This window comes from Nicotiana tabacum, chromosome 6 (assembly GCF_000715075.1).
Source record: "Nicotiana tabacum cultivar K326 chromosome 6, ASM71507v2, whole genome shotgun sequence".
NCBI lineage: Eukaryota > Viridiplantae > Streptophyta > Magnoliopsida > Solanales > Solanaceae > Nicotiana > Nicotiana tabacum.
The window spans coordinates 133,128,495-133,141,973 of NC_134085.1; the positions used below are offsets into that span (position 1 = coordinate 133,128,495).

General features: G+C 37.4%; 1 protein-coding gene across 6 annotated transcripts; it reads right to left on the reverse strand.

Moving 5' to 3' along the window:
- Positions 1-8,590: 8,590 nt before the first annotated feature.
- Positions 8,591-13,121, reverse strand: LOC107763785 (uncharacterized). 6 transcript variants are annotated; one of them, XM_016582281.2, is made up of 5 exons: positions 12,844-13,121; positions 11,696-11,909; positions 11,563-11,594; positions 11,070-11,271; positions 8,591-8,799 (listed from the first exon to the last, which is right to left on the reverse strand). In XM_016582281.2, the coding sequence occupies exons 1-4, from the start codon at positions 12,955-12,957 to the stop codon at positions 11,188-11,190; spliced, it is 444 nt and encodes a 147-aa protein (XP_016437767.1). In that variant the 5' UTR covers positions 12,958-13,121; the 3' UTR covers positions 8,591-8,799; positions 11,070-11,187. The 6 variants fall into 6 exon arrangements, 1 of the variants encoding a protein (XP_016437767.1); XR_012710721.1 differs by lacking the exon at positions 11,563-11,594 and having other exon boundaries at positions 11,696-12,228; positions 12,844-13,119; XR_001643104.2 differs by lacking the exon at positions 11,563-11,594 and having other exon boundaries at positions 11,696-12,127; positions 12,844-13,118.
- Between the last annotated feature and the right edge of the window lie 358 nt (positions 13,122-13,479).

Below are 13,479 nucleotides of genomic sequence, written 5' to 3' on the forward strand. Positions count from 1 at the left end.
ATTTTGTTTTCTTCCTGCAAATTGCTTTTGTAAGAACTAGTCGAAAGAAAGGAATTAAAATATAAAATAATAATAATAATAATAAGAGAGCATATTAAAAATCTGCCCAACTTCATTGACTGCCCAATTTGGACGAGTTGGTGGGGTGGATTTGGACTGAAATTACCACCGCAACTCATTACCAAACTCTAGGCTCGAACTCGGGTGAGACTGGAGATGAGATAGGGAGAACTGTTGTAGGACCAAAAGACATAGACACTACTCATGGTAGGTCAACTCCGATAGGCATAGGGTACGACCCGCAAGCAGTAAAACCGACCATCAAAGTGTAAGCAACCAAATTTGCATGACAAGTTCGTTCTCATAATGCTAATAATAATAATATACTACTCTATGAAAAAAATGCAAGTACACTTTCACAAGTGGCGAATGGAGATCCATAAACAAGCAAAAAACGAATGGACGTACGATACCTTGAGTTTTACTCTTTTTTTCTTTCTTCAAATATATACCTTATTAGTCCGCCCGCAGGTTTTTATCATTTTTATCGTGGAACTAAAAGGACAGAGAGCTCATAATTCCATTGGCGGTGGCCATGAACTATTTTCTCTATTTGTGATTTATAACCTGTGGCTGTAATTATATAGCTATTCAACCGATGATACTTGATACACACATACACACGTTGTGTGTGTAGATAGAGTTCAAATATTTTTAGCATCAAATTAATTTTAAGTGTATTTTATGTGTTTTGTTTATCAATGTATATTTTGTAATTACTGAGACACCTCGTACTAATTAATTTTTGCAATGCTGGACAACATGAGGAGAAAACATACGCTTGATTTCTTATGTTATGATAATCTTTCTGTTAAATGGAAATGTTACCTAGTCAACAATGACTTGGTTTGTACTATGTCAATGATGTAACCACGCAAGAAAAGGAAAACGGATCAAACACTGGGAATTCTATGTGTAAAATTTGCTTCTTTTTCTTTTTCCCTCGTGAGGTTACGTTATTAGAATTTTCTCTTCTGTTTTATTGAAAATTCTTATCTCAACTTATTAACTCTTTGTAAAAAGTCATTAACTTATTGAAAATTCTTATTCAATTGACAAATTCTTAAAACAGTACGTAAAGAGCCAGTAGTTTTATTCTAATGGACAAATCTCAACTTATTGACTTTTTCCTTTCGATCATGATATCAATTAAAAGAAAAATATTAAAGTTTTAACAGCGAAAAACTAATATGCAAAAGTTAAATTAAACCAAAAAGAAATAATCAAAACAAACCCAACCGGTTTATTTGAATTTCAAAATCGAAGAGGGAATTACCGAATCCAAAATAATACAGAACCGATCCCAGAAACTGATTGGATGCATACCCCTACATAGGGCTCTCTATTAATTCTCCAATTATTAATAAGAAAATACACCTAGTATAAATCATTAATGTGTGCTAGTTCTCTTTGATAAGTGATTACGCCCCACTATTCCTTACAAAAAGGACAAAGCGGTCGCTGCAAATATATTCCGGTTAACAAGTCTGGAGTCGAATCCCACAGGGAATTAACCTATCAATCACAGCTATTGGACTCACAGAAATTCACGTATTCAATCTTCAGAGATATTTGATTAACAATTTGGGTGTTTATTAACTAAATATTATGTAATAAAAATGCAGTAGATTAAAACTAGCTATAGACTGATTGTAAGCAAGAATGAGAATAGTCTAAGGTTATGATTTCCCCTCTTGTCGGCATCCTTTCCGCTATGTTTGCTATAAATTTGCCTAAATCTTCTCTATCGATCATGAGCACTCTAACTGTCGTAACTCTCTCTCAAGTAATTACAACAATATACTAGACATATTCTCCTGAATTACGCTAGCTGGCCTTAGTTACAGCTCACCTAGATCGCACCCAAGGTTTCGTTATCCCTAATCCCACCTTCAAATCCTTCGTATTGATCCTTTATATACGTTAGGAGCGGTGTTGTTCAACAACTACCTAAATATACACCCCCTCCCGAGTAATGCATACTAAATAAGCACTGAGGGCCCTTCAATCAACAACAATCACAATATAGTTGAACAAACAGAGAAATTATTAAGGCAAATCTATATATATCAGAAATCCATCCTCCAAGAGGTTCCATCAAAACCCTAGATTAAATGTTTAGCTACTCATGGTAAAACAAGATAAAACCATAAAATAATTCATAATTCACAAAATAATGATAAAAGGAAGAAAAATGAAAAACTCTAATGGTGTCTTGATCTTCTCACACTTGTTCTTGCCTCCAATTGAGTCTAACAAAACTTTTTTTTTTTTCACTTGGGCGAGTTTGTTGAGTTTATATAGGGTTAGGATAAGTTTACCACGCTTTACACTTTGGCCCCTGAACTTTCTTGGCATTCTCCAGATCGACCGCGATCGTTTCAAACAATTTTGTTTTTGCGCTTTTTTCCACCGCGTTCCAGTCGTGGCCCTGCCATGGTCGCGGTGGACTATTGCCCATTTTTTTCTTCGCCTTTTCTCTCTCGTTTTCATTCGGGCTCTTCTCGATTGGCCTTGTATCTACATATTTGACCCCAAAACACTCTATATCCTCCTCCTAACTCGGAGTAGCTCCTGCAAAGCATAAAAATCTCAATTAGAGCATTTTGTTATCATTTAACACTTAAAACATCAGTAAAGTATGGTTAACTTAGAGCATAAATAGCATCTACATCGCATAATATAGGCTGCTATCAACACCCCACACTTAAACCGTTGCTAGTCTTTTAGCAACAAAACCACACTCTATAAGCCTAATCATCACTGGGTCACTTCCTTACTCCTTATACCAAGAATAATTCACATAGGTAGACTACCTTAGCGTAACATCCTAACCTCAAGAGTGGACGCTCTCTCTAGCCATGTAATGTCCCTAACCGGCTTTCATACTCTCAGTCAGAGGTCCAGACTTACCTTCCCTTCATGAATCACGTGCCTACTCACCACAAAAGAGACTTGTGTCATGGTCATTGTAATTCACACACTGAGGAATTCAAATACGTAATATTTCACTCACTCTCAAAAATAAATTCTTATGCCACAAACAATCGCACCATAGGCTTGCCCGTAATGTAATACTCGACTAATCAAGCTCATTTGGTCTAGAATCAAGTAGGAATTTGTTTGGTTGTAATGTTGGTTGCGGGACAGGTAGGATACATATGGGTATAATGACTACACCTCCCTAAGTACTTCAATACATTTTCACTTTTAAGCCCATACAATCAGGTGGGTGAAAACATGTATAGATAGGTTCAACAATGAAACACCTATATCACTTTCCAGACCAATTAAGACTACCATTTCGCTTTGTACACACACAGGGCAAGTTCTAGGCATTTGAGTGTTAGCATAGAATACACAAAGCCTCACTCACACATGGCATATGATTCAATTTAGTTAGGACCATCAGACACTCTGCTCAAGGTGCTTAAGCCAACTCAAGAACACACAATTTAAGGCTTTATTGCTAGAGTCAACTAATGAGCCTAAGTGTCACACTAAAACAATCTCTATTCAAGGTACCATGGAGTTAAGGGATCCTATTTCTATTCTTTCCTTGCCCAAAAATTCCTAAACTAAAAAAAAAAAGAAAAAAAACTAACTACACCCGATTCAAATGGAAACCCTTGGAAAAGAACTGTGGTTTAAAGAAAAACCAAGGGGGAGTTGATACACTACCTAACAGAAGAAAATCTTTTTTTTTGTTCGACTTAAGTCCCTTAAGAGACCCGTCGAGAGGTGTCCGTCTTCGGTCCAAGTCGAAGTTAATTAACAGCAACCAAAAATACCAAACAAATCGATACAATTGTAAAACAACAACAACCATCCCCCATCCCACACTTAAAGATTTGGCATGTCCCCATGTCAAAGAAATTAAAGTAGAGTAAGGTAAAGGGACTTCCCTGGTGCTCAGTCCTAATCAGAGACGGTGCCAGGATCGAGGTGTCACGCTCGTCCTAGCACCCGGATCCAACCCATGATATTTTTCTCTGACCTAGCAATTTGAGTAGCCAAAGTGTTAATTCTAGCACCCAGTTCATTGACCGAAGTGCGTATGCCAACTATATCCTGCTCCAAGGCTGTCATTCGGGTACTCCGGCGGGCCTGTGATGGGCCCGCCTCATCAGCAATCTGCACCGGTGGGGCGGTAGCATGCATAGATCCCTCATCATCATCATCATCATCATCCTCTACAACCTGCGCTTTCCCAACTGTGATTTTGCTAGCCCTGAATGGGGCTTTTAATGGCAACTTCCCAGCTACTATGGGATTTTCGGGAGCTCCTGAAGCATGACACGGCTTGGTGACTAGGGAAGGGAAGTAGAACCCTTTGCTTGCCTCCGTGGAGCGAATGAACATTTCATCCTGAATGAACCGGGCCACGTCAAAATCGTGGTGGTTTACGAAACACCAAATCGCCGCTGCTCTTGGCGCTTTAACATCTGTAGTGTTGCTGGATGACAACAAATGACTGTTGATGATCGTTATCATATACTTAGCTTCCCAAGTGAGAGATTGGGAGTTCAGGGTCATTCTCGGCTTTATACATATTGGATCCCCACCAGTCACACAGATTGTTTGAACAATTAGGTTCCACATGACAGGTGGGATCTGATAATCTTGGTAATAATCCGTCTCTCTAGTGAAGACTTGCAATATGTACACTCGGCGGATGGCCTCAAAAGATGCATTTACAGGGGTATTTCATACTATGACAACCCCATCAACATGGTCCGGGCAATTAGCATAGAATTCCCTTACCATCATTACATTGCCCTCTTCTGGCTCATTAAAGAAGATGTCCAACTGACGTCTCCTCAGTTCCGTGTAGATACTTGGGCATTCAACTTGCAAGGCATGCCTATCAATGTGTACTTCAGGCACCAGCTTCTTGGATGTTTTTGCATTAAACCTATCTTTAGCCGCTTTGGAGACAAACCGGGTGCTGTCAAACTGGCTCGAACTAGCCTGAGCTCGAGCTCTGGATGCACCTCCTGAACCACTAGCAGAGGAACCTGTGGCACGTCTTTTCCTTGATTGATGCATTGTACCTGACAAAACAAGGGCTACTATTAGTGAGGGTTTGAGTTGTGTGAACCCTAGGTGGTTACTCAGACTTCACCACCACCATGGTCACATTAGCCATTACAGCTCAATGGGGCAATTTCACAAACACCTAGTGTGCAAACTATGATTTAACACACTTATCCCATGGAAGTACAAACTCTCCCCCAAATCAACCACAATCACTACACAAACTCCACCCCACCACAATCAACTTCATATAACAATAATAACTAGGGATTCTAGTTCATTTTACACTCCTTTTTACTTGAGTTTTGGATTAAAAATGTATACATAATAGTCCCAAAGGATTACATGTTGTACTTTTTTGCAGGGTTTGGTAAAAAAAGTGACAATTGGTCAAAATCAGCTCAAAAAGGAGTGAAACATGCACAAGTACCAATAACAAATCAAGGCACTGCTGTATCATAGAATCCACTGCAGTTGCAACAGACTCACCGCAGTCGCAGTCCATTTAGTGCGGTCCGCGGTGGAAAAGATTAGAGAGATGCACTTTTGGATGCTCAAGCACTGCGGTCCGCGGTGGATTCTTCGTGGCCGCAATCCCTTTTATGCGATCCTCGAAGAGGGGATTTAGAGAGCTAGGAGTTTGGAAGATTGAAAGCCATCGTTGTCCGCTGAGCATTTTGTGCGGACCGCAGTGAAGCCACCGCGGCCGTGGAGCTGTTTATGCGGTCCGTGATGGCCAGATTCAGAGAATGAAAAGTCAAGCCAAAAAGCCTCATCGCGGCCGCGGTGCATTTTTGCGGTCCGCGATACCTCCGTCAGGGGTATTTTTGTCCAGAAAATTTGGCCTTGTATAAATACTTTCTTTTAACATTTTTGGGGTATCTGTTAGAATATTTATCTTAGTAGAGTACATGAACGATGATTTTGTTCCATTTTAAGTAATTTGTAGCTAGATTAACATTGAATCTTTAATATCTTAGTTTGTAATCATATTATATGGGTTATTCTTCATCTAAATCTCTGATTTCTTCCATTATTATGAGTAGCTAGACCCATTAGCTAGGGTTGTGGCTCAACCCTAGTGTGGGTATTTGATGGGTCTTTTGTTTTAAGGTTTAGATGTTAATGGGTAGTTGATATTTAGACCGATTTGCGTTTTCCATGTTGAATTAGTTGTTGCAAACCCTAATTTGTGCCTTTTTGACTTGGGTTCTTCTTGAGAGAGAGAGCTTGAGTCTAGGAAAATCAGTCCAATAAGGAATTTGGGTGTATTCAAGAAATTGATAGCCCCAATTAAAGGGTTAAACCTAGAGATAGTAATACCCAACTTGAGCCTATATTGCTTGCACAATTTTGACACCCAATTGGTCTTGAGAAAGTCAATTAGGGCAAAGTCACTCAAACTACCGAGAGGTATAGAGAGAGTAATTCCGTGCATTTTCTATATCGCAATCCCCAACATAACAACTTTGCCTTAGGCTTTAGATCCCGTCAAGTATTTACCTAGGAGAAAGTCACTTCCCTAGTGCCTCTTTAACCATTTAGAAAACATTACAAACATTCATACTTAGTTTAATTTAGCATCTTATTAGCAATAAATTTGAAGTAACAAATGAACAATTATGATTGGAAGTGTAATTAAGAGCACTACGCACTGCTAGTTTACATAGGAATCCAAATCCCAAACAATCTAGCTCCCTGTGGATTCGATCCCGGCCATCTCGGGTAAAAGCTGCATCAACTGCTCTTGCCACTTTGTAGTAGTGTAGGGTTGGAACCGATCACTTTTTGGTGCCGTTGCCGGGGAGCTAACGGTTTTGTCTATCTATCTAAATAGTTTTGTGTATTGTTTTTCTTTCCTTCTGTGTTACTAATTTGTGTGTGTCGCCAACTCAGGTACAAAATGGCGGCAAACAACAACAACACAGAGACCTTACACCGGGGGAGGAGGTAGATGACAATACTGATGATGAGGTACCTATAGTTCCTCAAGCTCAAAGGAGAGGCCGTCAGGACAATGATAATGTTCCAGACCCTCCCCCACCTCCAAGATTGGCTCCTCGATTTCTTCTAAACCAAGGATATGCCAATGCAATTGTCCCACCTCGGATCTAGGCGGGACATTTCTAAATTACAAGTGTGATGCTGACTTTGTTGGAGCAGCGAGGGTATTTCACAAGTGCTCCCTATCAGAATGCTTACAAACATCTTAAGGGTTTCGTGGATACATGTTGGGGGAGCAAGCAAATAAATGTGTCAGAGGATGCACTTCGGTTGAGATTATTCCCTTTTTCACTTAGAGGGAAGGCTTTGAATTGGCTTGAAAGGCTTTCCAACCATTCCATCATTACTTGGGATGAGTTGGTGGATAAATTCATTGCAATGTTTTTCTCGCCGGGCCACATGGCGACCTTGAGGGATGAAATCTTAGCTTTTAAGTAAGAGCCCAATGAACCACTGCATGAGATATGAGAGAGATACCAGACAATGGTAAAGGAATGTCCCAACAATGATATGACTAAGACAATGATACAGCAGACATTCTACGAGGGTATTAACATAACAAATCAGTGCATAGTGAACCAAATCGCCGGGGGCAATTTCATGAACACACCATTTGATGAGGCTAATGCAATATTGGATAAGATGGCTGACACGTCCTCCGCTTGGAAAAGTAAAGCCAATGTACCACAGGGTAACCCCACGGTCATTCACTTTCACAAAGAGCTCCATGATCATGGGTAGGAAATATCGGAACTGACAACAACAATGAACCAGCTAGCAAAGGCACAATTACAGCAGGTTCAAGCTCCACGACAAGTAAATGCTATGGAGGGTGTCAACATGTTAGTGAACAAAAGAATATAAAGAGGTCAAAAGAACCAAGGGAGTTCAGATCATTATGACCAAGATAGTGGTGGGTTCCAAGATGATGGGTATGATGAGCAGAATGAAGAAGTGCAATATGTCACTACTAGAAATTAGGCCTATGACAACCCTTCCAAAACCATGGCAATAGATACACTAACCGTCCCTATAGGGCTATCAGAACAGATTTGGAGGCGTTCCGAGAAACAGTGTTGCAATAGGTCTATTGGAATGGTTATTTGTAACGGTTCTAATACCGTCTCCGTATAGGGGGTATTGTAACGGTTATGGTACTGTTACCATTGTTCTATCTATGGGAACGGTTGTCTTTTCTATTGGGACGGTTATAAACTGTCGTGGTATAATTATTCTAGCGATTTTTATGTCTATTGCAATGGTTTTTGTGACATTGGAACAATTATCAGTACCCTACTGCAACGGGTATTGTAACATATTGCAAGGTTATTAGGGGATGCTATTATTATCTGCTAGGTCTACTAGAACGGTTATATGGTCTATTGTAACAATTCACAATTGAATTTCTGATATTTATGGAAGCAAAATAAGGAATATTTTCCTATGCAATAAAATGTTTTACCTCATAACTTATATAAACCACGAAATAAAATTAAAATATTTAACTAGCATTACTCATATACAAAAACAAAATGTGAATACATTGTTTGATCAACAATTCAAAAGTCAAAATAGATGAGTTTGCATACAAAAAGTTCTAAACTAAAATATCTTTGAACATGATAATAGAAAGTTTAACAACGATCAACAACACTCAAGTAAAGTCTTCGTCACTGCTTTCTTCCGCAATCGCTGCACCTACAAAAGACAACCAGAAATAATTAAATAAATTTTTTAAAAGATAATTGAATCACAAAGTAATTGAATGACCAATTTGATAACTCCAAAATTTTCTAACGCTCTAAATTCTTGAATTTTTCGGCAGAGTTTCCTTTGTAAATACGACTATCCCAAAATTTTCAACCTGCTCAAAACATCATTTGTAAATAAGACTATTCCATAATTTTTAAACTGCTTAAAACATGATACAATTTCTTTTCAGAACCTAAGATCCTTCCACATATCACAAGTATATGCTAAAAATACTTATTGTGAATCTAAAATGCTTCCACAAATCTCGTTTCATGGGCAAAAAGAATTCTATGTTGTCATAATGCACTTTCAGCCATTAATTGAGTTTAAAATAAGCTGCAATCACCCAAAACAAGAAATATTAAACAGAAAAAGGATAGTGATAGGTTTAGTCCATTGCCCTTCTACTCCCTCTAAAATCTTTGAACAATAGTAAATCAATAAGAATCCAACAACAGTGAATTTTTTTAAGTTAATGACATGTGCCACAACCTTATCAGTGTGTACCATAAAAAGTAATGCAAATACTTGAATATTATTGATCAGCAGAAGAATGTTAGATGATCAGCAGTATATGATTCTGATATCCAGAAACTGAAAAGGCAACAATGATACGGTTTCACTCATATATAACAACATGTATTCCGAAGTTGAACCTCCTTATGAAATTCATAAGCTCTGTATACAAACAACAACCATTGGCCTGGTTCTAATCTTAATTGGTTACTTCTGACTACGATACTTCAAAAAAACTCGAATCTAAAACTATATAGTGAATTTCCTTACAATTAAAATTGATTTTCCAGATCTTCATGCAAAGTAACTGAAATTATAAAAACTAAGAAAAAGGGCTCACAGAGCTAAGAGATGCTATAAATTGAGAAAGAAGTAAATATTTACACGAGTAACCTTAATAACTAACTTCACCACTTATTTCTGTGCCCGGTAATATTTCACTATAATTTTTTAATCAGACTTAGTGTCAAACTATAATTTTTTTTTGCAGCTTAGTCATATAAAGAACTTGTTAGAGAAATGCAACTGGACAACCTTTAACATCAACAAGTTGTCGACTTTTCTCACCATAAGTTCCTAAAAGCAGTATCCATATTGTTTGCTATATTCTGACAATTAAACCAGACCATTTCCTAAAACTGATTTGAATATAGCTGGTTATAGCCCATTTCCTAATGATTTCTAACATTCACATTAGTATCCTAATTATCCCAACTAGACAGAGGACAGATATGATATGCTTCAAGTGTTGCAGATTGAATTATTCAAGATTCATGATATGCTAAGTGTTCAATTCATTCTCAGTCGAATAAGCTAAAGAAAGTAAAGCCTAATGAATACAAATACATAAGAATATGCTTATTATCCCTTACAATATAATATCTAAGTGATTAAAGTCCTAACGACGTGGCATCTAGGTGACATGTGTCTAAATATATTCAAACACTAAATATCATACATATAGAGATATTATTCGAAGTCCTTCAGAAAGGATTCATAAGAGACGTACTTGGTCATTATATACTGATATTTCCTTTTCATGACAATTTGTTTCTTTACTTGTCATATACTAGATTGTTTCTAGCAAATTAAAGGACATCAATAATCTGGCATGTTGGGAAAATAGACGTAAATAGAGTTTTAAACTGAAGATTCAAGTAACAGAAAAGGACTGCATCATCAAGAGACGACGATACATTATTTGCCTTAAATCAGTCTGTCCCTCTCACATTATTTATACAGTGCATATTACATAGTTCTAATTTCACTCAAGTACTAATACTATCGGATTACAGTAGCATCCCTGAAGCAGACAACTAGAAAGCCATTGAAAACATTTACAGTAGCATCCCTGAAGAGCAGACAACTAATCCAAGAAACTATATGAAAGAGAAGTCAACTCCAGCACATTAAACATGACAATTGCATCTCTTGATTTTTCACGATTTTACAATTAAAAAAACCCAGAACTTTTAGCATGTACTGAAAAGAAAAAACAAAGAGTGAACAACAATACAAACCACAACCTTGAAACCATAGCCTAAATTAATTATATCCAACATTTGGTTTTAGAGAAAGAAAGGAGAAAGAAGTGAAAGACACCAGCAATGGCCAAGGAGAAGGAGAAAACTAGAAAGAAGAAGAAGAACTTTAAGAAAAAGTTCAAGAAGATGAAGAAGAACAAGTAAAAAGTCACATACCTGGAGTTTCCCAGAGTTCCAATACCTAAGGAGTTCCTTAAACTGAGAAACTGGAACATCTTCAGGGATATGTTGCATTCGAGTTTCATCATTTGGATAGGGTCAAAGTGATCTTTTTTCAATCTACTCTTGTGCTTTCTCCAGAAGCTTGAACAGATTCCAAAATGTATTTTTTTCCAACTTTGAGAATGTCATATTTATCCTACAATTGGTGTCAAATCTGTTAGTACAGAAAATATGAATGATTTTCAACCAAAAATTAATAATTAAAAGGTCCAGATCTTGGTATATTCCCATATATCCTCTTTTGTGTCCATCTTCCTCCAATCCAAAATATCAAGAGGACATAGAGTCGCATTCCTTTCCAATGTGCCGAGGAAGCTTCCAAGCTCTATCACAACGCCATCACTAGGACCGACGGGTTGATTGAGGTTGTTAAGTAAAATCAATTTACGCTCATGTTGTCCATGTACACTTTTCATCTTTGTTTTACCTCTTTTTTTGTTTGATTAGAAAGGCCTTCAACTATTCAAACCAAAGAAAACCACTAAATCACTATTGTTGTTACATTTTTTATGACTGAAGTAGGATGTGAATATTTTTAGATAAAGTCTATATGTTCTTACCTTGTTCTTCACATTGTTCATCTTCGATAGGAGTTGTAGAATCCAACTGAACTTGTTCCTCTATTACTTTTGTTGCAGGAGTGGTTGATCTTATTTGTGCATGGTCTGCTACTCCTGAATATTGTGGCACTAGCAGATTCTCTTCGATTATATTCAGACACTCTTCCAGCAAGAAATCATGGGCTAGATTTACAGATAGAACTAGCAGCAACAACTAAGCACAACATGTTAATTGTATCTCTCGAAGCTAGATTTACAAAAAGAACTAAGCAATGTTAATTGCTTCTAGAAAGAACAAAAGAACGGTAGCAGCAACAACAACAATAGATCAAAGCAAGAGAGAAAGCGACGTCACCATGGCTGCAGATATAGCTGGGTCGCCTTGCCAAGATACGAGTCAGGTATCTTCTCAATGCCATGACTGAACATAGCCTAGAAAGGAAAGCAATCTTCATAGCCCCTTTACAACATCAGCAGCCTTGTTCTTACTTTTGTCAAGTCCCCTTTTATTGGTTCTTGATTATGAACTTAAACTAAGAGTTTACATTCTGTGAGTTAAGATTAAAGGACATGGACAATGTTGGAAGAGCTGTTTTGCCTAAGTTTATTTTGAAAATTTAAATGTTCATGTTTATGAGGTGTTAAAATCAGTAAAGTGTAATGAGGTAGCTAATTACATACAGAGACAACTAGTTGCGGCATTGGGATTTGAGTGCACTATGAGTGTCTTCACACAGATGAACAAGTTTGTAGAGTGGAAGTTCATGGAAATTAGGCAAATGCAATAGGGCAGACAATAATAACACATAAAACTAACAGATATCGATAACACGAAGAGTCAAGTAGCAATAAATAATAAGAAAGCCCTTAATGTAACACCATGCTCGTATAGTCTGCCGATAGTATAAAACGACAGACCATGTATTTTGGTACTCAAATCCTTCCCGTTATTCAGATAAAAAATTCCAACTGAAAATACCTCAAAAAACCCTAAACAAAGTTTAACTTGTTTTTCGAACTAACTAGATAATTACAGTTTTACAAACTAGAAATCAAAAAATTCCAAGGTTTAGATGAAATCAAAAACTCGAAATCATATAATACAAACAAAGGACATAGTAAATTAATGAGTTTAGATGAAATCTTACCAGAGAAAGAAAGCAGAAGAAGCGGTGAAACAATTTTCCGGTGAAATATTTTTTCGGCGAAATAATAGCGAAAGCGAACAACCACAAATACGGAAAAATACCAATAATATACATCTGAGATTCCCTTATATTAGTCTAAATGGTTGTCTTTCGTCGGAGTAAGCAAAACAGTTCGTCAATGGCGGATAGGTTTGAAGACGAGAGAGACGAAAGCCTTAGAGGACAGTCTTGGCGGATTTGTCTGTTTCTGATGAGAGAAATGAAGGTTTTATGTTTTAAAGCTTAATTAGTAACCCTATAGTATAGTTTATTTTTTTGTGGGATCATAATTTATTTTCACTTTTTTTTTGATAAATATGTTGGAGGGAAATCAGGGAGGGAAAATAAACCGTCCCAATAAATATTTTATTTCAGAAAAGCAACAACAACAACAACAACAACAACGACCCAGTATAATCCCACAAGTGGGGTCTGGGGAGGGTAATATGTACGCAGACCTTACCCCTACCCCGAAGGATAGAGAGGCTGTTTCCAGGTTATTTCAGAAAAGCATTCCTGTAAATATCCCTAGTGTATCGCCTTATTAAACCGTCCTCATAACTTAATTTATGGTGACAATTACTGTCCTATTGGGAC